The sequence below is a fragment of the Balaenoptera musculus genome, chromosome 17, assembly GCF_009873245.2.
Source record: "Balaenoptera musculus isolate JJ_BM4_2016_0621 chromosome 17, mBalMus1.pri.v3, whole genome shotgun sequence".
Classification (NCBI taxonomy): Eukaryota; Metazoa; Chordata; class Mammalia; order Artiodactyla; family Balaenopteridae; genus Balaenoptera; species Balaenoptera musculus.
Genome location: NC_045801.1, coordinates 31,228,788 through 31,254,332, shown reverse-complemented (window position 1 = coordinate 31,254,332; position 25,545 = coordinate 31,228,788). Strand labels below are relative to the sequence as shown.

Genomic DNA, 25,545 nt, shown 5'->3' with positions numbered 1-25,545 from the left:
TCCCTCTTTCAGCCCATCATACCCAGTTGGCTACAGTCACTATAGTACTCTGTTCACTGAAGTAAAATCAGAGCAAGTAACTTGAGCTAAATGATTCCTGGATTATTTAGTTCCTAATCTGATTGAACACTAATTCTCTGGGTCAAGAATTAGAACCAGGTTCAGGGCCTTTGATTTTTCTCTGAAAGAGTGAGTTTTTACCCAGATAATGCAGACTCACAAGATATGAATAGAAAAGTTGACTTTAATACCAATCTCATTTTCCTTAGACCCATTGGCAAGAAGGGAGAGGTGAGGAAGGCTAGTCAAAAAGCAGATTAAAGGATCACAGTTTATGCAGGTGGGGCAAAGTGCAGACTGACAGTGTAGAAGAGGAGCAGGCATTATATGACATCCATCCCTTGGATTTCCAAGGACACTGAGGTTTTCATTGTGTGCTGTTGGGAAGAATAGCAATTGAGATGCGAGCATTCAGCAGTTCCAGTGGCAGAGTCAGAGACTGGGTGTGTTTCTTCAGGCTGCCCTGAATGATGGATTATGAGTCGCTCCCTTGGGGGACAAGGGACCTGGCTCTAGTCATTAAGGGATTGGGTTTCCCAGGCATAACTAACCCACTGATCCCTTTGAAATATATTGCTACCTCACTTTCACATTTCACATGTAAACTTGTGCCTAAATTCAAACTGATGCTGAAATTGCATCCACCAGCTTTAACTAATTTAGAGCACAGGTTTTTGCATTCCCATCCCCACGACCAGGTGTCATTACTAACTGGATGTGGGGAGGGACACTGGCAAGGCCCACTACATTGACTTCACCTTCCTCTTCTGAAGGTATTTTATTCTTGTTGAACTCTTCTACAGCTATTCTTAGGGGATGAAAACCAAATTGGAGGATTTGGGGCACTGTGGCAGGTTGAAAAAACTTCCTATTACTTCATATTATAAACATTGGACCAGAATGACTCCTTAATGACCTGGGAATGTTGACATAAACCAATGGCTTATGCCAGCAAGAGTCATTTAGGCAAAGAGCTTAATTTAAATGTTGTTAGGCAAATGTCTATAACACGATGATAGGATATTATAAAGCCTTCATGAATAAAACTGTATTTGTATTTTACAAATGTGTTTAAATTTAACATCAAGAAGCTATGCTTAGTCAATTTTCTAATTGGGAAATATCTCTGAGTTATAAAGCATGGCTTAAAATATTTAGTTTTGTAATTAACATAGAAGTACAAAGATAATTCATGAATATTCTTGTTGTTTCCCAATGAGATTTTAGTTATGATTTTTTAAGTCCAAAATATCTCTATCAGATGGCATATTTAATGAATACAAACAGTTTGGAAGAAATTATTACTATAAGAAAATAATTTTATAGTCTAGACGTGTTCTGCACATGGTATTGGCTTATTGACTAAAATAAGAAAACTGAAAGTAAGATCTTATGTAAAATGTGACAGTAACATAAACTGAGAAATACAGAGGGAATAAAAGTCAGTAAATGAAGAAAAATTAAAATTTCTTTCTCAATTATTTAATGTATATTTCAGCTACATATGCCAACATTTGTGGAAATTAGTTTATCATAAAAATCAGAGAATTTTCTAAATATACACTGTCACTGAAACATAGGACATACCTAGTAGAATATTAAAGACTTGATTTACCAATTTTTCTAAAAATAGGGAAGGAGTATATTTATGTGTGTGTGTGGAAAGAGAGAGAGAGAAAGAGAGAGACAGAAACAGAGAAAGACAGAAAGAGAGATACAGAGTAAATCAGGTTATTATTAAAGCGTGACTTGTGACTAAGGCATTCTAAATAATTAAATATCTGATAAACAGATTGTTATATACCTAATAACTAGAATACAACAAAATACATTTAATGTTAATATTATATGGAATACAATTTCATATTTGGGGATTTAAAATTTATTAATTTTTCCAAAGAGCATTATAGCACAATTCTAGAATCTTAAAGCTTGTTAACTTAGGTAACAATGGTAATAAATAATAAAGATTATTGGAATAGTGCTTGACATTTTATGAAATATTTCAGGCAGGTGATGTAGTTCAACTTCCTTGTTTTACAGATAGAGACTGATACAAGTTCCTAAATGTTTCAAAGTTCCAAACATAAATGTTCTTTTTTTTTTTTTAATTTTTATTGGAGTATAGTTGCTTCACAATGTTGTGTGATTGTACAGCAAAGTGAATCAGCTATACGTATACATATATCCCCTCTTTTTTGGATTTCATTCTCATTTAGGTCACCACAGAGCACTGAGTAGAGTTCCCTGTGCTGTACAGTAGGTTCTCATTAGTTATCTATTTTATACATAGTATCAATAGTATATAAATGTCAATCCCAATCTCCCAATTCATACCACCCACCCATTTCCCCCTTGGTATCCATACGTTGGTTCTCTACGCCTGTGTCTCTATTTCTGCTTTGTAAATAAGATTGTCTATACCAACTTTTTCAGATTCTACATATATGTGTTAATATACGATATTTGTTTTTCTCTTTCCGACTTACTTCACTCTGTATGACAGTCTCTAGGTCCATCCACATCTTTACAAATGACCCAATTTCATTCCTTTTTATGGCTGAGTAATATTCCATTACAGGTCAATATCAGTGATGAACATAGACGCAGAAATCCTCAACCAACATAAATGTTCTTGAAATCATACCTTTTCCATCAAGTTGTAAGGGACAAAATAAAATATTCCTGCAAGGAAAGGAGTGGAAGTATAAAGTCTCAGTTGGAAATTTAGTTAATCACCTTTATCTTATGTTGAAGTATGAACAGAACTCCAAATCATGTTTGGCTTTAAGTACTCTCAGAAGCATTTGTATTTCAATATTTAAAATTGCACAAAAGGAAGACATAAAGTTGTAATAACTATCTCAAAAACTAAAAACTAATTTGGCTTTTTATAGCTTTAGGAGAACAAATCCTGATCTCTTCAGTGGGAAATCTCAGAGTTTTCAGTGTAAGTTGTTATGTTTGAAATGATTTACAAGTATAATTCATGAAATGTCAATATATCCTGAACCATCCATGCTTTATAACTTGTAATTCTCTAAAACATATTTTATTCTTCTTGAAATCTATTCAAAGATTGACTATTTAGAAAGGAAATATGTGCTTTCTGTTATCATACTGCTTCTCTCTGTCTCTTTCTCTCTCTCTCTTGCTCTCTCTCTTTCTTTTAACTTCCTATCTGGTCTTGATCTGACTTTTTAGCAAATAGGGCTGTCAGTACTCTGTCCTCTCAAGTTACCCTCATCCTCAAAAGAAGGAATTTACACACAGCATAGAAATAAAAGTGATTGCTTTTTTCGGTTTCCTATTAGTTAAAGCTGTTTCTCTTCTTAAAGGGAGATTCGTATTTTGGATTTCATGTTTCTCTGTAAGAACAGAGTTACATTTTCTGTTTCCATGTCAGGAAATTTATTTGAAATCTTGCTATTTGGGAGTTTCCCCCTCATTGCATGTGTTCAGCTGTAGGCATTGACAACTTTAACAAAGGATAAAACAGATACAACAGATAACCAATAATATTCTGGCAAATAGCACATACTGCTTTTTAGATATACGTTCTGAATCAGCCATACTGGCCTTTTCCTCTGCCTTGAGCGCAATAAGTTCATTTCTGTCTCAGAGTCTTTATATGTTATTCTATCTTCCCTCTGATAAAAAAAATTTAATTCTTTCTCTGCTAAATATAATATGTAGGGAATCATAAATTCATCAGTAAAATTCTGAAGAAGGTACTACTTTTCTCCCCATTTTATAGACAAAAAAACTGAGAGAGTGTGCTTAGCTTTTGAAGGAAGAATTGAGATAAAGTGCTTAGAACAACGTCTGAAATAGAGTAAGCACTTAATAAATTTTAGCTTTTGTGATCTCATATGTAAATCACCTTTTGTGTTTATATGTTCCTTTTCCCAGAGTTAGTTTATAAAACACAATTCTCAGAGCTAATGAAAGAACTTTTGTAAGTCTACAACCAAAACCTCTTCTGTAGGCAAGCCTTAAAACCATCAGTCAGAATATTTTAACTGTTTTCACTGAGTCCTTTTAACCATAGCTCTGAATTTTCATACCATAGCAATTAGCAGCAGTCAACAGATAGGTGGTGATTGGAGCAGCTGTCAGTGGGGGAAAGGAAAAAAAAGCTTCTGATTTAAATGGATCATAATAATGATCTGCCACCCAAGTCACCAATAAATTTTCTTTGTTTTATTCTAATTAAGAAAGCAAAGGTAAGTGTAATAGTATAGTTTTACCTGAGCTGCTGAATCCCCTACTTTTATTTTTGATACAACTTAAAAAAAATTCATAAAAATACATAAGTACTTTAGAAAGGAGATAAAATCATTCCCTTTTATATTTTTTGTCCAAATATCACCTCTTTAGATGGGTCTTCCCTGACCACCATATCTAAAATAGTGACCCCATCACCCACTGGCCCCTTGCCTTGCTTTGCTTTTCTTCATAGCATTTATCATTTCTTGATATTATATATATATATCCCTTTACTATTTTGTTCTTGTAGCTTTTCTCCTACAGTATGATATAAGCCACATGAGGACAGCAGCTCTTTCCTTATTTTTTTGCTATGTTCCTAACACATAGAACAATGCCTCTCGTGTGACAGTCATTTAAATATGGACCAAAGAATCAGTGAATGGATGAATTAATAAAGAATATAAAAGCACCAAGGAACACAGCAGGAAGCAATGACTTAAACTGCTATAAAGTTATACTGCCTACTACAATCTTAGAAATCTCAAACTTTTTCTCTTAAAGCCTGTTTTATTCAACCTTTACTGATGTTTGCAAAACGTTTATAGCAAATCTTACTGTAATCTCAAAGATACATTAGATAAGCTTGCATTATCCATACTGCAGAAATAAGCAAACATAAACTGTGAATAAAGATATTAAGTGATAGATCTAAGCTTAGGTAGTTTATCTGACTCAAAAGCATTGAAAATATTCAACTGTTACGCTAAAAGTTTTGTTCTACATATCCTGTAAAAAAGCAGGGAGGGATTCCAGTATTTATGTCATCTATGTGTATATAATCTCTTTTATAACCAGCACCTTTACTTAAAATTATTGTCTTGGGACTAAGGTGACTTTTCCCCAAATAAACGCTCTCTTGTCTGCAACAACAACAAATACCTTAAATATGATATTTAAATTCAGGTTAATGGGGTTTGCATGAGATTGAAAAATAAATAATATTTAAAAGAGTACATCCTTTTAGAAATACCTACATATTTTTCCATGTTTATTTGATCATCCAGTCTACCTATGCCTACCTACCAACAAATAATAATGTTAAAAGAAAACTAAAAGAGCTAGGATATATGTCAGGGAGACAAAGGTAAGTAAGTTGCTTTTATTTCTCTAGGGGAACTCCAGTGTAGTGGGGGAAGATAGGTAGGAACATCAAATATATGCATGCACACATACACGTATATTTATTTAGTACTTGCCCCTGATCACCCTCTGCTCCTATTCCCCACGTGAGCTCTTCTATCTTGACTGCCCAGTGCCGCCTGATTGTTAGCTTCCTACTTTTCAAAGGGATTGGAAACTCTGAACTCTCTTAGTCTTAAGTACCACAATTTCCCATTGCTATACCTAAAAATGTTCCTCTATCTATAGCCAACCTCACCTCCTTTTGTCAAGGCTCAGATGAAGTTTTCTTTTTTTCTGTACTGACTTCATCCTTCCATCTATTATTCACCTGATCTCGTCTCTTCAAGAATTTTCTTCAGTGCTTCTCTTTCCATTTTTTATATATTGTGTTAACTTTCCCCCCTCTGCTAGCTCTTTCTCCACAACTTGTACCCCATATCCAGATTATTTGCCAGCCCACACCAGCACGGCTCCTGAGCTGATCGTGAGCATCCCTTCCCAACTCTGCTTTCAATAACGCCACATTGGTAGACTGAAATCACCTCCCCCCCCTTGTAGTGGAATTATTTATATGATAAAAATTTGGCGGATGTTCCCCCTCTGTTTTGAAACATTGACAGGCAATAATAGGGGCTCTTAACTGGCAGCAATTAATTCTGGCTAGAGCTAGGAGGAATGAGTTGGGCAATGTTTCTTACTCTAAGATTTTAAATTAGAAACTATTAAACACATATATTCCTGCAAAGCAGATAACCCTCACTATCTGGACTCTTGCTATCCAAATATGTGCTATAACATTGTATGAAATTTTCACCAAAAATTTACTATCCAAATAGAAATTCAACTAACAAGTTTATATAGTGCAAAAATGGAAATGTTTTAAGTTGTAGGTGAGTCCATGTAGGAGAATGTATTCTTCCATCGTAGCTTAGCTGTTCTCTTTATAGGGTCATTTCAGGGTCTTCTAAGGAAATGGAAAAGCTTTTGAAGAAAGTTCGTGAGCACAAAAGGTCTAGGAAATCCCATTCATTAGAAGGAACATTGGAAGTATATTGAGAGGGGTGAACGCAAGATATAAGCCTGGTCATGTGTATGTCTCCATCTATAACGCATAGGCTTTTTTCTAGTTTTGAAAACATCTATCACAGTGCTATACTATGATTATTGGTTTTGGAAAGCTTCACTGTGTCACTCAAGCATAATATGGTATGTTTGAAAAGCTAGAAATTTGTCTCATGCAGTGCAGATCATCATAATCTTTGAAACCGGGTAGATGCTACTGAAGGTACTACACACCTCTGAAGATCTGAAGAAGAAGATGAAAGAGATTGATCATCTGGTAAGAAGAAGTCAAGTTTCAACTTCAAGCCTAAAATGGTACAAACGATTTAAAAACTATGCAAGACAGCATCATTTGAAGATCACAGAGGAAGCAGCTTCTTGGTAATGAGGTTGTAGCAGTTTTTCCCAGTGAAATACAGAAAACAATTGACAAAAGGAGCTAACAAATTTTCATAAATACTAATTTTCTTGATAAAATTTGGCACTTTAAAAGGATAAGAAAAAAATATCGGAGGCATTAAATATCCAAAGATAAGCTGGCATACCTTTTAAGTGAGAGTTTAAAGTAATGTTTAAAAACAAACAATTCAACAAACAAAAACCTTATGTATTTGTATAACTCTGAATACCCCAAGGAAATGTTGAAGAGTAAATTGCCTATTCTATGGTTCTCAAATCATAAAACTTTGGCTGACAAAGGAGGCATTCAATCATTATTCAAGGAGTCATAATTTCTGACAGTTCATTTCTTAAGGGTGTGAATTCTTAGAAGAACATAGAGAATTGGGGTTGAGACTTGAGTTAATTTTTATTTAATAAAATAGTTGATGAAGAGGTTGTTGAGTAAGCGCTGCTGTGAAGAAAGAGAATTTGGATGATAAGCTAAGAAAATGCTTTTTTTTTTTCCATCTCAGAAGGATATCTGAACTATTTTTCCATTGCTAATTCATTTCACCAGTGGTGACATCATCCCTCTGCAAAGGTGACTGTGTACTCACTGAACCTTCTGTGATACTCTCTGATGTTTAAAGACACTTTCTGTTTAGCTCCAAAAGATGGAATTTCCTCAGTTTAAGGAGGTCGATCTCTGCAAAATGAAAGTCAAAGGCTATTAGAGAAAAGTCAGTTCTTCTCCAGGCTTATCGAAAGGACTTGTTTAAAGAAATGAATTGATTTGTGATGATGTTGGGTATTTTCAAATAATGTCCAAAAGAAGAAAACATTTGCCTTAGCGAAGAATGACATGCAAATATTTTTCTTGTAATCCGTATCTGAGAAAAATGCCTCACTCTAAGATGTTATATTCCTTAAGAAATAGGTATTGCCTACATGTAGGGGCTGACTAGTGGTTATCAACAGAGAAGGTCTTAACATTTAAGATTTCTTCTCTTGGAAGTAGGCTGTTTTTCCTTATATCTATTATTTGAATCTCTGATATGCAGATGACTTCACTGTCAAACAAAAGGAAAAACAAAAGAAAAATCAGAAAGAAAAGTCAATAATTTGCATGACCATAATAATAAAGCAACTCAACTAAGATCAATTTAACAGATACTTATTGATTGTTCCTTCTAGATAATAAACCAGGCTAAGTAGTACAAGAATGAAGAAAAAAAAAAGTAAGATATAATTATTTCTCTTAAGGAAATAGTATGACTCAGATAGGTGAATAACTACTGGATTTCTTTGGCTTTGGTAGTTTTTCTAAAATACCTACAAATATATTTTAAATAAATATTACTATATCTCCTCTCTGGTTGTCTGTCCATTTGTTGTAACACAGGGTGCTCCCCATACGCATGGCTAGAAACTTCAAAGTCCATGTTTCTTAGCTATTTCTTAGGTAGTTAAATATCATATTATTAACATGCACTGCTCACCTTTAACAGACAGGTAAACCATAACACTAGTGAAATGTGATAAATATTGCAGTAGAAATATGTATATCATGAGAAGGGTACAAATATGAAGGGGTCATCATTCTACTAAGTTTTAAATAACAGGGCTATATCAATATTTGAGCTGTACTTTGCAGGCAAAATAGATCTTCAGGACCAGGAGGAGAGACATTCCCAGAAGTGGGAACATAATGACCAGTCTGTTAGTTCTGAAACGTACAGGCATGAAAGTGTTCAGTTTACTCAGGAAAGAACGAAGCACGGTGTTGCCAGGCCTTAGGGGGTGGGCAGGGTTGGGGGAGCTTGAGATGAGGATCAACAAGGTGACCTGAGCTGAACCATAAAGAGCCTTGAAGCCATGCCTGGCAAGTCTTCAGGGGAAAATCAACAACTATATATTACATTCCTAGACTGCATTGTGTTCACGGGCTGGTTTTCCCCAATTCTCCTAAGTTAATTCTGAATACTAAAATGCTTATTTTCTGAGACTACAGGAAGATTTGTTAAGTGTGCCTAGGATATTTTTTCACTTGAAAGATTTATTTAGAAAAAACTTCTGCTGCTTTGTTTCTTTCTGTTTTTAATTAAACTGAGTTTTGGCAGTCCTTTCTACTAGGCAATCCACATTAGATTGAACCTTTAGTGACTCATCAAAATGTATTGTAAATTCTAAAAACCTTAGGCAGTTTCGATGTATCATACTTTTTTAAAGGCTTATTTATTTAGTGCTACCCTTGAGTACAATAATGTACACCTGAAAATTTTGAGTTTTGAACTGAGAATTCAATTTAGTATTTTTGACTAGTTCCAATGTGTACAGAGTGCTCTGATAGGCCTACAGCAGAGGGTGAAAACAAATTCACTGAACAATGGTAATCCAACATGAGTGAAGACAAGCCAGAAAATAGAGGATAGACAATATGGGAGAAGATCTCAAGGGTAGTATTCAGGTGGTAGGGAATCATTCGAGGTTTCCTAAACAAGGAATTTGTGTACATAAGTGCTTTGCCTTAATAAAGTTAATTTCTAATATGGATTGAGGGTGAGAGACAAGTTCACAGCCAATGCAACCATTTCCAACCAGTGATTTGAAAACTATGTACCAGAGAAGACTAGCACTCAGGGGAGAGTCTTCAAGTGTTTTCCAGAAAATGACATGTTCCTCATCAAACACTAAACTGTCCAAAGAACTTTTTTTTTTTACTCTATTTTTCAATTAGAATACTGGTGCATCTTAAGATTTTAAATATGCTTTATTATTTATTTGCTGATATGTTTTTAGATGCTTTAAAATATCTGAAAAAAAAAAGATGGTTAAGACAAAAGATAAGAGCTTGAACTTGGGTGGTGGTAGGAGGAATAAAAAGTAGACAATGACTTGATATTATTAAGTAGTAAAACAACAATAATGACAACAACAACACAAGATCTGGCAACTGTTTAGTAAATACGAAAAAATGATTCTGGAAGTCAAAAAAAAATCAGATCCATAGGTAGAACTTTGTGAATTATCTACTGGGAAAGTCACATTGGACAAAACTCTGAAGAATTTTGACATAAAAGGAAATGGAGGAATCATGATAGATTAGTGGAGAACAGAAAGGCTTAGGAGAGCCTGGATGTTTCCGCATCCTGGAAGTCAAAGAAGGAGAGTTCAGGACAAGTTAACAGTGAGAGTGGCACCTGACAGAAGGCTATTGGAGTTAAATATTGGCTAGTTGACTGGTGATGAGAATATTGGAGTAGAAACCAGGAAGCAAAAGAGGGTGATGAAAAAGAGAAGACAGTGAATGTAGGTAATATTTTGTGGAGTTTGTCAGTAAAAAGAAGTAAGAAAAAGGAATAGTTTGAACTCACAACAAGGAAAGAGTTAAAGAATCAGGGACACAGAGTAGAACCAGGAAGAGATGGAGTTGGAAGACGCAGGCAACAGAGAAGCTTATGACTACATAATGATTCGAGAAAAGATGAGATCAAAGCGTGAAAGCACAGGTGGAAAAGCCATCCTTATAGTTTGTATAAGAGTAAAATGAATTTTCCTCAGAAAATTCTAACAATGTCTGGTACGGTCATTTATTCTGAAGAAAATAATCTCAAACAGTTTTAAAGGGATCTTTGTTTCGTGTGTTAATTTATTTAAAAATTACTCTAAGACACATAACCCTTTATTTCTCTGCCTATGATAAGTGCTTCCTATAATTTGAACATAGGGGATATTTTGGAAGTGGGTACTTATGATAATCATAAATATAGCCAAGTCTCTCTGATAAATGCTTTTAGACCAATTACTGACATGCTCAGTTGAATACTAATACCTCCCATGAAATGGCTTTAATACAAGTAAAATGACAGCTGCACTGCAGCAAAAGGACACATAAAGCTTTGCATTAGCTTGTCTCCAAGGTTACCATCCGTGCTAATCTGAAGTTTCAATGTGTGGGATTTCTCAACCCTCTGCAAAGACTGTATTTTTGGGCTAGGTATCAGTCGGGTATAAAAACAACTTGGAAGGTAATTGTGCTCTTTGGTCTATAGCCATGCTGACCTGAATCATGCTGACCTGTTCTAGAGAGACACACCTGTCTCCTGTTAGAAATTTTGTGTGATGATTGCAAAAATAGCTAGAATATCAGGATTGTTTGATTCCATTTTGCATGTCTAAACAGAAAGATCTTAGTTTGCTACTAAACCATGGTCTGGATAAAATCGAGGAGCAAAATAGATTTGAAAAACAGAATGACTTCCACTCAAAGTTTCCATAATTAATATATCATGAATAACATACAAGTTTCAAAGAAATATAAAAAATCAGTTTAAAAAATAATAACATTTGACAAGTCTGGAACCTATAAATATGACCAAAATTAAAGAAATAATATTTTTATAGTTTAAAAGGAAAAGAGAAACTGCTTTTAGTTCAGCATTCTGTAGAATTTTACATTTCTTTATTTCAGACATTTATTCTTTTTTTTTTTAACAGATATTTATTACATATCTTCTCTGTCTCAGGCACTGTGATAGACCTTGAGTTTACTAGGTTATGCAAGGAATTTACAATCTAGAAGGAAATATAGACCAGCATCAAGGAATTAAAGCACTGTTTCTAAAAGTTATTATGGATTAAGAACAAGGTATTATGAGGGAACACAGAAGGCTACACCTAATGAGGATTAGGAAAGTTTGGAAGAAACACCATCTATGATATCAGATCACTTTGAAGTCTTGCTAACAATATCAAGGAATTGGGGCTTTACTATGAGGGCAAAGTAGAGCAGTTAAAGAGTACTGAGACAGACATCTATTATGATCAATGTCTCCTTCTCTTTCTTCTTCTTCTTCCTCATCATTATCATCATCATTACCATTATCATTTTTTCACCTCTTACTATGTGCCAGACAATATTAAGTCCTTTTATGTATTATTATTTTAATTCTCACCATAATCTTATGAGAAAAAGACTATTAACGCTCCTATTTTAAAAATAAAGAAAACCAAGAGAATGTACTTAATTTTCCTGAGATCATAAGTTACAAGGAGCATAGATGGAAATCATACCCAGATTTGTCTGGCATCGTCTCTGCTTCTGTATTCTCTACTGCTCTTAAGTAGAAAATGAGTGCATTCCATGAAGACCACTCAGCCCATAGTGTGCTGCGGGAGAATGTTTTGTATGAAGGCTAAACTAGAAAGGGGACCTAGTTATGAAGTCATTGTTATTATTCAGGCATCAGAAGACAGTGGACAGAGGTGGTATGAATGGAGAAGAGTGGACATGTTCCAAAGATATTTCAAAAGTAGAATCAACCAGGCTTAGGGATTAATTGGTTGTGTGGAACAGTATTTCTGTTGAACAATGAATACACTTCAAGAAGTGTATTTGTAAAATCTACCAGGTTTATTTGTACTCTAAGGAGCAGTAATATCAGAAAGATTAAACTTATACACTGCCTGTAGGAGTGCAAATTGGTACAACTTCTCTGAAAGGCAATTTACCTGTATCTTTCAGAAGTAAAAATATGTGTAGATTTGACCCAGAAACCTTACTTCCAGGTATTTATCCACAAACATGTATCTGCGTTGTAATATAGATAGCTGGATAGATAGATTGATTGATAGATATAGATATAGATATACACTGCAGCATTGTTTGTAATTGCAGAATATCAGATGCAAACTGAATCTCCTTCAGTATGAGACAGGCTAATAAATTAGAGTAAATCCATTCAATGAAATGCTTTATAATCCTTAAAGGCAATGAGGCATCTCTATATGTGAATTGATAAGGAAATATTGTATATAGACATATAATTATGTACATATGTGAAAAAGCAAGGTACAGGAAAAAAGTGTGTATGTAGGCTACCTATAGTAGATAGGTAGAGAGAAAGAGAGAGTTTGATATAGATAGAAATCCATAGGATATCTCTTTAAGGATAAAGATTAACTTATATTCTCCTGAAGCCCTGGAGGTCCTGAAATTGGTAATACAAATAAGAGAATAAAATAAGAAAAAAAGTTAATGTTCGAACTGTTATTTTTCAGTCATTCAAATCATATTGCTGCTAAGGCATTGAATTTTGTCCACTAGTTTATTAACACCTGGAGAATACTTGATACTTTTAGACATAAAAGGCAATTCCTGACCTTTGCAAAATTATGGTTTGTTTAAGCAAGTAAAAATAACATATACATGAAAAGTTATGTATACATTTTAATGCTCAATATATTTTAATTGCTAAACTGGATGTAGGTTAGTTCAGAAAGAGGGGAAGAGGGGAGATCAGAGATACCTGAAACTATGAGACAAGAATTCACAGGATATGTGGGCTTTGTATTGATCCTTGAAGAATTTGGATACATGCAGTTAGAGGGGAAAGAAAATATCAGGCCACGGAGAAGAATCGGAACTTTGTAGTACAGTCAGGGCTTAGGAATGGACACTGTAAGCAAACAAGCTCAACCAGAGGTAGGGAATCTGGGTTTGGAAATATCAATGTTAGTTTATAGGGGGACCGGAAAGCAAGGAAAAGGCCTTTGATTCGATGTGATAATAAAGAGGAAGCCACTCTGTAAAACTCAAAATATTCTAATATCTTCTTGATAATTCTCTTTGCTAACATTTATTTTGAATCTTTGGCATAAAAATGTTCTTTCTATCCTTAATGCATTTTATTCTTCACTTTATGCCTATTATTTCTTATAATGCCTTTAGTGGAATTAGAGTACATAATGTGTACCTCATTACCTGCACAATACATCATTTAAACAAAATCCAATGGTCTCACCCAGTTTGAAATTATCCTATAATGTTTAGTATCACCTTTGAGCTCCAAGCTCTCTTTTCTCTAGGCAAAGCAATGTGATTCACTTATGTACATGCAATGGTGTTTATGGTCAAAAACGCTTAATCATTTTCCTTTCCTATTCCAAGTATTTTTTATAGGTTTACTGTCTTAAGTATGGGATATATAAAAACATACTTTTATTGTATGGTAGATTGCTTAAACTGATATTCATGGAATTTTAACATCTTAAAGATACAAAAGTATCTGTATTTATAGACTAGGTTATGAAAACACTTCTTTTGCTTAAGTCAAATCACTTTACAAAAATTCTTTAATGCTATATAACTAAATGGCAAAGTAATTTCAACTAAATGAACATATGAGAATATAGTATTCCTTTCAGCTGGATTTGAAGCCTAGAATCTTATTCGTGAATAAAATGAATAAAAAACCAATAAAAGAATTATTTTGATAAAGTATAATCCCAATAATCCACTGTTTTGTTCAAGTATTATTCACATTTTTAATGAATCTGCCAAGTGAAGGGTCTTGTATTAAATTCACATACCATTTTCCTTAACATTGTGCTAAAAGAGTAACCTAAAGAGTACAGTTGTGCATTTGCTTATAACTTACAATCCTGGCTGGGCATTCAGGGAAAGTCAAATCATTCCATATATTTTGAAACATTTCTATAGCCATAAAGACATACTCTTTTTCCCTTTTGACAAAGGGGCAGAATGTGGCTCTTAGTAATGCTAGAATTTTGGCTGAAAGCTAGAAATTCATACTTCAGTGTGGAGACTGATATTGGGATTAGTATAAAGATTGTGAATCATCACAATAAACAGAAAATTTAAACTTGCCTGAAGATCATAAAGATATTTCCTCTGGAACGTTTGCACTGATAAGCAATGAATCGTTTAAATGTCACTTAAGAGAATAACAAGCCCACTAACAAGGCCTTTGAAAAACTCTGCATCATAAAAATGCAAACAGAGACGTCCCTGTGGCGCAGTGGTTAAGAATCTGCCGGCCAGTGCAGGGGACACGGGTTTGATCCCTGGTCTGGGAGGATCCCACATGCCACGGGGCAACTAAGCCCATGCGCCACAACTACTGAGCCTGCGCTCTAGAGCCCATGCCGCAACTACTGAAGCCTGAGCACCTAGAGCCTGTGCTCCGCAAGAAGAGAAGCCACCACAATGAGAAGCCTGCACACTGCAAAGAAGAGTAGCCCCAGCTCGCTGCAACTAGAGAAAGCCTGCGCACAGCAACGAAGACCCAATGCAGCCATAAATAAATAAATAGATAGATAGATAAAACAACAACAACAACAACAAAAACTCTCTCAAAGAAAAGTGAACCAGACAGAGTTAATTCAAGACTATTGCAATAGGGAAGAGAGACTGAACTCAACTCTGCTGAAACAAAAGGCAGGAAGGTTTTTAAGTGCTGGGATGAGCTAGTAGAAAAGTACTGGAGGATATTAGGGGGAGGTTGGTCGATGTGATTAGGCATCTGTCTTTGCTGATTGGTACTTATAGAAGTTAGGCTCCTGTCCTCCCACAGAGAGTGGGCAATAGAGTGCTATCTCCCTTTACATTTACATTTCAAAGGGATGGCTCTCAGGTCCTGGAGAAGAACATTCCTGGGTTGTAAAACTGGTCTGGGAGGCTGGAAGAAGGGCAGAGAATGAATTTACGATGGCAGTTTTTCTAAGGTGAATGCTCTAAGAAAGCGGATGTCAGTGGCCCACAGTCAAGAAAAAGCCTGTCTAAAGTTTAGTCAGGCTGAAGGGAATGATAAGAGGCTGTCTTGGTCGACTCTTCACTTATATTAAGTAGTACCATGTACACCAACAATATTTGACCATTTTTGACGTACAAAAACAACAGTTTCATATGGCTTGATCAAAGATCCTGGATCAAATTTCTTTGCATGTTATTTCTTAATTTTGCAGAAGCAAACATATCTGGAACTGTGGTCTTTGTTATGCCCTTTCTCACTCTAAAATAGAGTTGGGGATGGTTTTATATGTATTTACATAAATATAGTGTGTATACATGTGTGTGTTTATCAAAAAGAGGTTAAAAATTAAAGTTGGCAAAATGCAAAAATGGATTAGCACTAAAAAAGCAGACCTCAAGGCCTTATATAGTTCTTAAAGAAATATCATAAATTTGTTTCAAAGCTTCCCATAAGTTAAAGCAAGGAAATAAGCATAAGTTGCAATAATGCGCCCCTGTTGTTGAATAGGGTTCAAGCAAACCAGATTGAAGCAAACCAGACGTTTAGGACAATGGTTTTCCCGGTGTTGAGATCTGACACATTTTTCCATTGAGTACTTGTGAGGGCAATATTTTTGTGTTGGCTAATGTTTCACCTAATAGCTGATAGCTATTAGCTGATAGCTAATAGCTGATATCACAGGCCTGGTTTTTGCTTGTTTACTTATTATTTTCTTCAGTGATGTCCCTCAGTGCAAACTCTTGGCCAAACACCAAAGTATAATTCAGTAAAAGTAATTTAGTTAGGTATTAAAATAATAACATCCAGACATACGTTTCTCTAAAGATAGAATTAAGAATATCTAGAAGGATGAATTGTGTTAGACAGTATTACATACTTTTTGGGGGGGAGGGGAGGGGTGGTAACCAAACCCTTGATAAGAATCAGGTAATACAGATTGTGAGAGTTTGCAGTTACCAGTTTGGGGAGCAGAATTTGGGGTTCCCATATCCTTAATAGATGTAAGCCCATATGTGTTAACAATTACCCAACGGCAGGATGGACTTGAAAGCTTCTTGGACTGTAAAATGCTTTAAGATACGGACTTTCTAGCTGCTTACACCACAAGCAGGCAGGGTCTATTAATATTAGAATCCGTTAGAATTATGGTACTTTCTCTGTTCCGCTATAGCTTCTTGTATGCCTTTGAACGTACACAACGATTTTCAGCATGCATTTTATTTTGTTTTATTTTTTACGTGATGGCATCTGTGTTAGACAGTGAATTCTTTGTGAGCAAAGACTATATTTTATTCATCTTTGTGTCCTTAGTACTTAGTTAGGGCCTTGTAAATAGTAGGGCACAAAGAACATTTTGTTGATTCTAGGAATGACTTAAGAAAACCGAAGAAGTTTGATATTTAAAATTACATATCAAATATGTAAAATTACCAGTGAACAATGGATCAATTCCACTTCCCCTCTGTCCCATGTTTGTCACTTTGCAGTAGGTGCAGCATCATAAAATATTGGGGGTAAAGGTCACAGAGTCTCAAACATGATGGCAGACAGTGCTAGTTTTCTCACAAGACCCACTTCCCCCCTCTTCCTTTCTAATAGGCACCTTGGTTTGTGGTTGGACAGATGGCTGCCTAGGATAGTGGCTGCATTTTCCAGTCTCCCTTAGAATAGGAGTGGTCATGTGGCTACACTCCAGTGAATGAAATGAAAGTAGAAATTTCATGCGTAAATTTTAGGGTGCATCCTTCTTTCCCTCTTCCTATTTTCTGCTGGCCGGATGCAGACACACTCCCTGGACTCAGCAGCCACTTGGAGCATGATGGGGAACCACGTGTTGAGACTGAAGAAACAACAAAAAAGGAGCCTACCTCTCTGGTGTCCACGGAGTTGCTATATGCACCTTGGACTTGTTAAGACTCAAGATTTGTTTTTGAAACTTGCAGCCAAACCTAGTGGTAGTAGTGTGGGGCATGTTTTCTTTAGAAATCCTTCCCAAATCTCTTGAATGGGTTGGAAGCCCCTCTTCTGTGCTCCCATGTACTCTGTGTAAACCTTTCTTATCCTATTTTATTACAAGTATCTTTTTTACATAAAACTTTTTTTGAGGGCAGGAACAATGTCTTATTCATGTGCCATTTATCTTTATCCCTGAGCTGTACCTAGGATAGACTAAATGCACATAGTATATGTTCAATGAATGTTTGTTAACACTACTGGATTAATGACCTAAACTAATGAAAGTGCCTAAAATAGTATCATGGAATTAATTGCACCCTCAGAAAATTTTTGGTTCAAGATCATAGAACACTGTACACAGTATATGTTGCAAAAAAGTGTGTGGAACTGTTTGTTATGTAAAAACACACTGCTTACCTCCCATGTGTTGCTCATTATAAATTCTCATTTGCTCAGATGTAGTAATGAATGATTTTTTTATTAAAGCTTTGGATATGACAACAATTTGTGCCAAGGAACTTTTTTTTTCAGTATCTGCTACTGACTAATCAAGATCTTGATCTGATCTTTTTATCACAAGTATATAAAACTGATCTAGAAAGCATAATTGATTGACCCTATGGGGAAAAAATTCAGTGCCTCTAAAAAATATATTCTCTTCCCTCCTTGTATTCTCTACTTCAGGGAATTAACATTTTATTAACCTTTCAATTTATTTTCAAGAAAAAGCATTCAGCTCATCACAAACTCGATTTAATTTTCTTTGGTTTATGACATGTCTTATATTTTAAGAAAAAATTCATATTTTCTTTTGTGTGACTTATACCATGACAAAACTATTGACCTGGATGAAGTAAATCTGTGAAAAGTTATATAGATCAGGTACTAAAGATATCATTTTCTTCCTTTTCTTTCCAGGTCTTCTCAAACTGTGAGTAACTAAGTGGTTTGTGCATCATTGCGGTAGCCAAGCTAAAGTTCCCGGCGGCCTTGTCTGCTTGATCTACTCATTCCCTACTCTGAAACCAAGAGAAGACTGTGCCACAAGACTCCTCCAGAAATCGCTACAATGTCTGTATCTAATTTATCATGGTAAGTGAATGACTTCCTAACTTTAAAGGCAAATACACGTATATCATGAAGCAATATTTTATAAGTTGTATGGTCAGAACTAAAACAGGGAGGGAACTTAAAAATCTGTTTTCAAGAAATTGTCCTGTGTTAGGGTGAGGAAGGCAACCTAGAATTAAAAGTTTGACACTTTCAGAATCATGGTGTCTGGGGACTCTGGAAAGGGTTCAAGCCTCCCACTGAATCTGCGTGATATCCACTGCCTTTCTTTTCAGCACACCCTGGGGGAGAGAGGGATAGGAATATAATATCCTTTCAACATTCATATCCTCTGTGATATGCCCAGATTCAGGACTAACAAGTTGTAAGCGTGGCTCTAAGGGTAGGATAGACATTTTCTCATCAATACTTTTCTTCAGACTTCCTATTTCAACAGACCTACCCAAATTAAACTGAGTAGAACTCAAATATGGAAGAGAAATTTCCTTTATAGATTCATACCTCTAAACAGCTGGCATTCTGAATAATCTTTGACTTACACTTCATGTTTAAAATCTGTTCGTGGTTTTAAAAAAGCATGAAGATATTTTTCTGGCAAATAATCAACAACTTTTCCTTGGCAATGAAGAGCAGTACTAGCAGGGATGAATTTTAAGCCATTTTATTGAACCTTGGATTTTTTCTGTATATAAAGAGCTGAACAGGTGATATTATACAAATTCACGGTATTCAATATGTGAATGTCAGAAAAACCTGGTAATCTTTTCTGTTTCCTTAAGAACCCATCTCATCCTTGTCTTCAGTTTGTGCTGGAACCATAGATAGCATCAGATTAAAGACTAGTTTCTGCAGTGTAATTCCATACATTTAGTTTTAGTTAAGTAAGCAACTTCTTTAGGGCAGAGGATGGAATCATTTGTTTAGATTTAGAGTAGTATTTCTGAGGGACCCATTTTTATGGATGCCTTAGACTATGTCCTTGGGTCCCTACTGGGTGCTAAGGATCTCAGTTTGAAAAAAAATAATTGAAGAAGCTGAAATATATTCTGTAAAACTAAATGAAAAAAACATTTAAGTTATGAATTATTACTGCAAAATGTTTCCTTTTATATTATTATGAAAATAAAATTATCATTAAAATTTAAAAACTAAACTATTTCTGTAAAACTTGTGAACCCATTCAAACCCCTGGGAGATATTAAGGACACACGTATTTAAAAGAATTATACGCCTGGCAGACGTGTGTGGTGGAGGTGAATCCTCAAAAAGAAGACTGCGTACCAAAGAGGAAAAAGAAAGAGAAGGAGGAAGGGGAGGGGACAGAAGAGGAGAAGAAAGAGGAGGGGGAGGGGGAAAGGAAGAGGAGGGGGAGGGGGAGGGAGAGGGTTGGGGGAAGAGAAGATGAGTAAGAAGCGGGAGAGGGGGAGGGAGATTAAAACACACATGTGATTGTCATAGCTTAAGGTAAGCTGTGGCGTGGCCTGGTTCACAGAGTCAGGACAAGGCTGACACAGGAGCCTGTCCTTGGTTTGTACCTCAGTGAACAGATACCTTGATGTAAGTGAACTCCACACAAAGAGAGAGATTGTATCCTGTGGTTCCAGTCCAATTGTCCAGCCTGGCTCTTAGAATTTAGTGGATGTTCTATAAATTTGTGCTGTGTGAATGAGTGAAAAAAAAAATGCAAAGCAGGTCATTCAATGGGAAATTAATGTTTTTATTCGAGAAGAGAATTTAAAATTTAAAATTTAAATGAGAGTATCTTATAGATTTCATATATCTGAAATTTGTTAGAATTCTTTCCATGTTAAAGGTTCAAATTTTACAGAGATAATTCTTGGATATTTTCATTCGATGGTATCCTTAATTCTGGCCACAACTGATGTTCCACGTTAGATTTCCATATAGGGAGCTCTTAGTTTGTTTTACCAGTGTCACCCCTTCATACAACTGTGTGCCATTTGGCACTTCCATTCTCCCTCTTAGAATTTGGGCTCCCCACGTACTGGCAAGAAAGGAGTATGGAAAGGAAATCTAAGATATGCAAAACAAATCATTGATTTATTTCACTCACACCCAGTTTAGAAATCATTAATCTTCTTTTTTCACATTAACCTTTGTAATTCTTCTATATTTCATAACATTTCTCATCTACAATTTGGGAAACATTATCTTATAAATATTTGAATACAGATGCGTGGTAACTCATCAATTCTCTATGAGAATTTCTCACAGATCTACATTAATTTAGTGAAATTATTATAGTCTAGGGTCTGGCTCTCTGTTTTGAAATCCAGAAACTAAGATGTGAAAATACTGACATTGGAAAATAAACTGGGTTGCCAGACTACTAATTTAAATAAAATATGTAGGTAATTTTTAAGTTTGCGGGATGCTTGCTTTGGCCTGACCAGTGCATCCTCTAACTGTTACAGAAAACTATCTGAGAATCTAAATCAGAAGTTTGGCTGATGTCACATTGTCATGGCAAGGAGAGTTATATGCTTCCAGAGTTCGAAGGAAACAGGATAGGCTGTGCCTGGCAGGATTACCTGTCAATAAGGGATGTATCTGCCACATCCCACCATCTGTTTCTCAGGGCAGCTTCTTCATGGCTAGGAGTTAGAGGAACACTGTCAGTGTTTGTCACTCTGATTCGTCTGTTCCATGTCTGCCAGACTCTCCTCAGCTTGGCTTTCTCATTAATGTTAGCACTGCGTTTATCGTCAAAACTTACTTCAATCTGTGAACAGTTTGCTCTGCCTACCATGATTTTGTACATACCTGACCATAACCATGTGTTGATCTTAAAATTTAACTCTGAGGCCTAATGGGAGAAGGGATGCCTAATTGTGATCCCTGCACGTAACCTAGGAATTTAGAAAATATAGGTTAAGATACTTACATTCATATTTACAACTATCCAAGCAATACTCCCAGCTTTGAAATACCAGTATAAGAAAATTGTCTTTTTACATATTAAAAACAAAAAAATTTCTTGCTCTAGAAGTTATGTGTATGACCCCTAAAAAATACAAAATAACTTGGCCCTTTCATGCAGAATCTCAAAAAGAAATACAATCTAGGAAAGTTCCAAATTTCTGGGAAATTATGCAGTGTCAATCAGGTAAGGAGGTTGGTGGGAATTGGTTACGAGTCACAGAGGGACACAAAACGGGTGTTTCGTGAATCTTCATCTTTAGTAAATAATTACCAGAGGGAGACAATGATTGAGTTGACGTTGGTTAAGATAGAGACAGAGGGATGTACAGAATCCATTGCAGATGTCCACAGACAGGTGAGAGGTTCCAGGCTATGATCTGAGGGAAAGAATGGTTGCTGGTAGCAGAGATAATTAGCAGGGGACACGAGGAGGTACAAAGAGTTGAGAAAGGATCCTATGTCTTTAGCACAAAGAGGGAAAAGCGATGATGCCGAGAAGTGCTTGGAAGAACTTTCAGTGCTTCCTTTCCTGATAATCATCCTCGATCCCTCCGTTTAAAAATGTTTTTATAAGATATATATATGTACATATATAATGTATATAAACATTATATATGTACATGTATGTAATGTTTTAAAACATACACTTTTTACAACATGCAATCTAAATAAATATTATCAAGAGTGAACATTTACATGGCATTTACCATGTACTAGGCACTTTTTTAAAGATACTTTGTCCATATACTCCTCACAACAACCTTCTTAGGAATGTAATATTGTTATTTGCATTTCCACAAATGGAAAAGTTAGGCACAGAAAGTTAAGTAATTTGCCCAATATGATACAGCCACTAAGTAGCAGAGTTAGGAAATGAAGGCGGGCAGCCATTTAGTGCTCCTAACCACTAAACTACCCGTCCAAAAACTCTCGGTGTGAAAACAATATCCCTGCTCTGCACGTGTGGCTTCAAAGCAAGCGCCCTAGTTCCCATTTCCAACCAGAATGCTTCCCTTAATATCCTCCAATAGGGATATCCTGGAATCTCTCCTGGAAGGAAGGGAGTGTGCGGACCGGGAACCCTAGCAGGCATTAGCAAGGCAGGATGTGGAATGAGCCCCCTGATTTCTGAGGGGCGGTAAGGAGGTTGTTGCTAGCAGAAACTTAGTTGAACTTCCAAAATTCCATAAAGTGAGCTAACTACTAAATATAAATATAAACTACTAAATATAAATCTTAGTTCCACTTGTTATGTTACAGGCTAGAAATTGTCAGGTTTTCAGCGTAATACCAAAGAAGCACAACAAGGAGATGCCAGCTCTTTGCTGTAGTTCAGCTGAAATGGCTCTTCAAGTGCTCATCTCATAGAGACCCTCCACTACTAAATCCAGTACTTTCTATCTCCCCAGACCATCTTGCACCCTCAGCTTGCATTATTTTAGTGTTACTGTACATATGTAGGTCAGTATTTAGAGAGAGATTCTAGTAGTGGCTCAGCTTACTTTGCCAAATGACATCTCTTTGACCCCAAATTATTTTTCATTGTGATGTCTGCACACACTTCAGCTTTTGCCGCATGGTATCTTAAAGACATTATGGCATCTGACAGAGGTGAAGGTAATTCAACTAGAGCCAGGTAGGGGAGGAAGAGGACAGTGGATGAAAGTAAGAAGCCAAATAGGCAGTCAAAATCAGCTGAGCATCTGTAATGTGCCATGTGCTGAACACAGAGCAGTGTTGGTGGAAAGTAATAACTGCTCTTATAGGAGCTTATAGTTTGGCCAGGAAGACTAAGTGAGGTTGACCCTTGAACAACGTGGGTTTTAACTGCACAGGTTTGCTTATATGGGAATTTTTTTCAATAAATACAGTTGGCCTTCGGTATCTGCATATGTGGAAACTGCGGATGTGAGGGCCCACTACTGGACTTGAGCTTGGTGGGTTTTGATATCCTTGGCAGGTCCTGGAATCAATCCCCTGCAGGTAGCGAGGGAGATGACTATAATCAAATAACTGATTTAATGTGATAAGCGCTCTAAGAGGATGTCCAGGGTGTTTTGAAAATCAAAATGGATATTTGTTTTTTCTGCTTGGGAAGAAATGCCTTGTTTTTCAGAAATACAAATGCACCTCTTGCATTTGTTCCTAAAAATAAAGAAATATGCTAATTACAAAGAGTTAAACGCTATACAATTATAAAGCAGAAATAAAAAATGAACTAAATCCTGTCATTCATAGAAAGCCACTGTTATAAATGTGAGATATATTCTTTTCTACATATACTCACATCTTTTTGCAAAAATGGACCCAAACCATGCATGATATTTTGCCATCTTCTGCTTTCACTGAACAGTTTCTACAGCCATCTCTCTATTTGAAGGGTATAAAGTGACATCATCACGTGTAAAGTCTGGTGACATTGTATGGCAGTACTGTTATTTATTTCAGCCATCCAGATTGGACCTTCGTATGTTTTCTAATTTTTGTTTTTACTATTGTAAATATTGATACTTCTCGTGAGATGAAAATTATTCAAACATTGCTGGGTCACAAGGTACTGTGCCATTCAGAGTACCTGGCGAGGCCCTATCCTGTTGCAGCTCCTGGAATTGCAGACATCAAGGCTATGGAGAAAATACGGGATTTCTGAGAAAGTGTCTTGTCAACTCATTTCCTTATTTATTTTAGAAAAGGACCCATCATGTACGCTAACCCTGTCACCAGATGTTTAACCTCATAAACATTGAAAATGTGCTGGTAATTGTCAAATATTTTCTTATATTTGACTAATATAATTTTATCAAAAGTCAACAAAATATTCTATCACACATGCCCATAGGTTGGAAATATAACAAAAGTCTGAATTCTGTAAGTTATTGATATATTGACTAAATTTAGAAGCAGTGAATGGTTTTTATTGAATATGCCTGTAGTATAAAATGCTATTATGAATGTGGGGAAGTTCAGTAATGCTCTAATAGGAGATTAAAACTAATTTGAATTATCTTCTTTATCCAGATATAGTGTGTTAGAATCCTAGAATTGAGAAAGATGCAAAATTTGGTTTGTCAGATTATTCACATTATTTATAATATTTTTATCTAAGTTCTTCTTTAATGAATAAATGAAGAAATGTATCATTCCATATCATTCTTTGGCACCTGAATTTAGGAGAAAAAAATATTCTGGAGAGATGGAGCAACCTATTTATTCTAAAGAAGGGGGAGAAGGGGAAGAATCAGGATCTTTCCTCAAATTGGGAGATTGGGATTGACACATATATACTATTGGTACTATGTGTAAAATAGACAACTGCTGGGAACATACTGTATAGCACAGGGAACTCTACTTAATGCACTGTAGTGTCCTAAATGGAGGGGATATATATATATATGTATGGCTGATTCATTTTGCTGGGCAGTGGAAGCTAACACAACATTATAAAGCAACTATACTCCAATAAAAATTAATTAAAAAAAGAAATAAATATTTAAAAAATTGCCTTAGCTACTCTTTTGCAAACTACTTGTCCTATTTACACTGTTAAATAGTAGGCTCTCAGGGACAGGATCTGCAGTGGCAGAGGAAATAGAGATTTGAATTGTCTCTATTTTTGGAGGGATTAGAACTCACAGGGGGGAAAAATGTGGTTAAGTAGAGATTGCAAGGGAAGTTTTGACCCTGAGTTTTACAGTAAAGGTTAAAAGTCAATTGTCAACAGCCTACTATTGGAGAAGAGGGAAAAAATAAAAAGGTTACACATAAATATAAAGCTAATACTTTGAACTGAAAAAAAGACGAGAGCTTCTGAGTGATAGGACAGGCTTAGCCGGTTAGATACTGTGAGTATTTCTCAGTGTGGTAAGTGAATGTTGAATGAATGACTAGTATATTAAGGTACTGGGAAGAGAGAGTATATGTATAAATATATACATTCTTTTTCATATTCTTTTCCATTGTGCTTTATCACAGGATATTGAATACAGTTCCCTGTGCTATACAGTAGGACTTTGTTATTTATCCATTCTGTATATAATGGTTTGCATCTGCTCATCCCAAACTCCCAGCCCTTCCTTTCTCCACCCCCGACCCCCGGCAACCACAAATCTGTTCTCTATGTCTG

The 25,545-nt window shown here is 35.7% G+C and overlaps 1 protein-coding gene across 4 annotated transcripts in view; it reads left to right on the top strand.

Moving 5' to 3' along the window:
* Positions 1–25,545, top strand: part of OXR1 (oxidation resistance 1) — a 458,944-nt gene that overhangs the window by 62,428 nt on the left and 370,971 nt on the right. For all 4 annotated transcript variants that reach the window (XM_036830011.1, XM_036830008.1, XM_036830010.1 and 1 more), the window contains exon 2: positions 18,327–18,500. In XM_036830011.1, coding sequence (XP_036685906.1) covers positions 18,478–18,500 — 23 coding nt within the window. In that variant the 5' untranslated portion in view covers positions 18,327–18,477. The remainder of the gene's footprint in view (positions 1–18,326; positions 18,501–25,545) is intronic.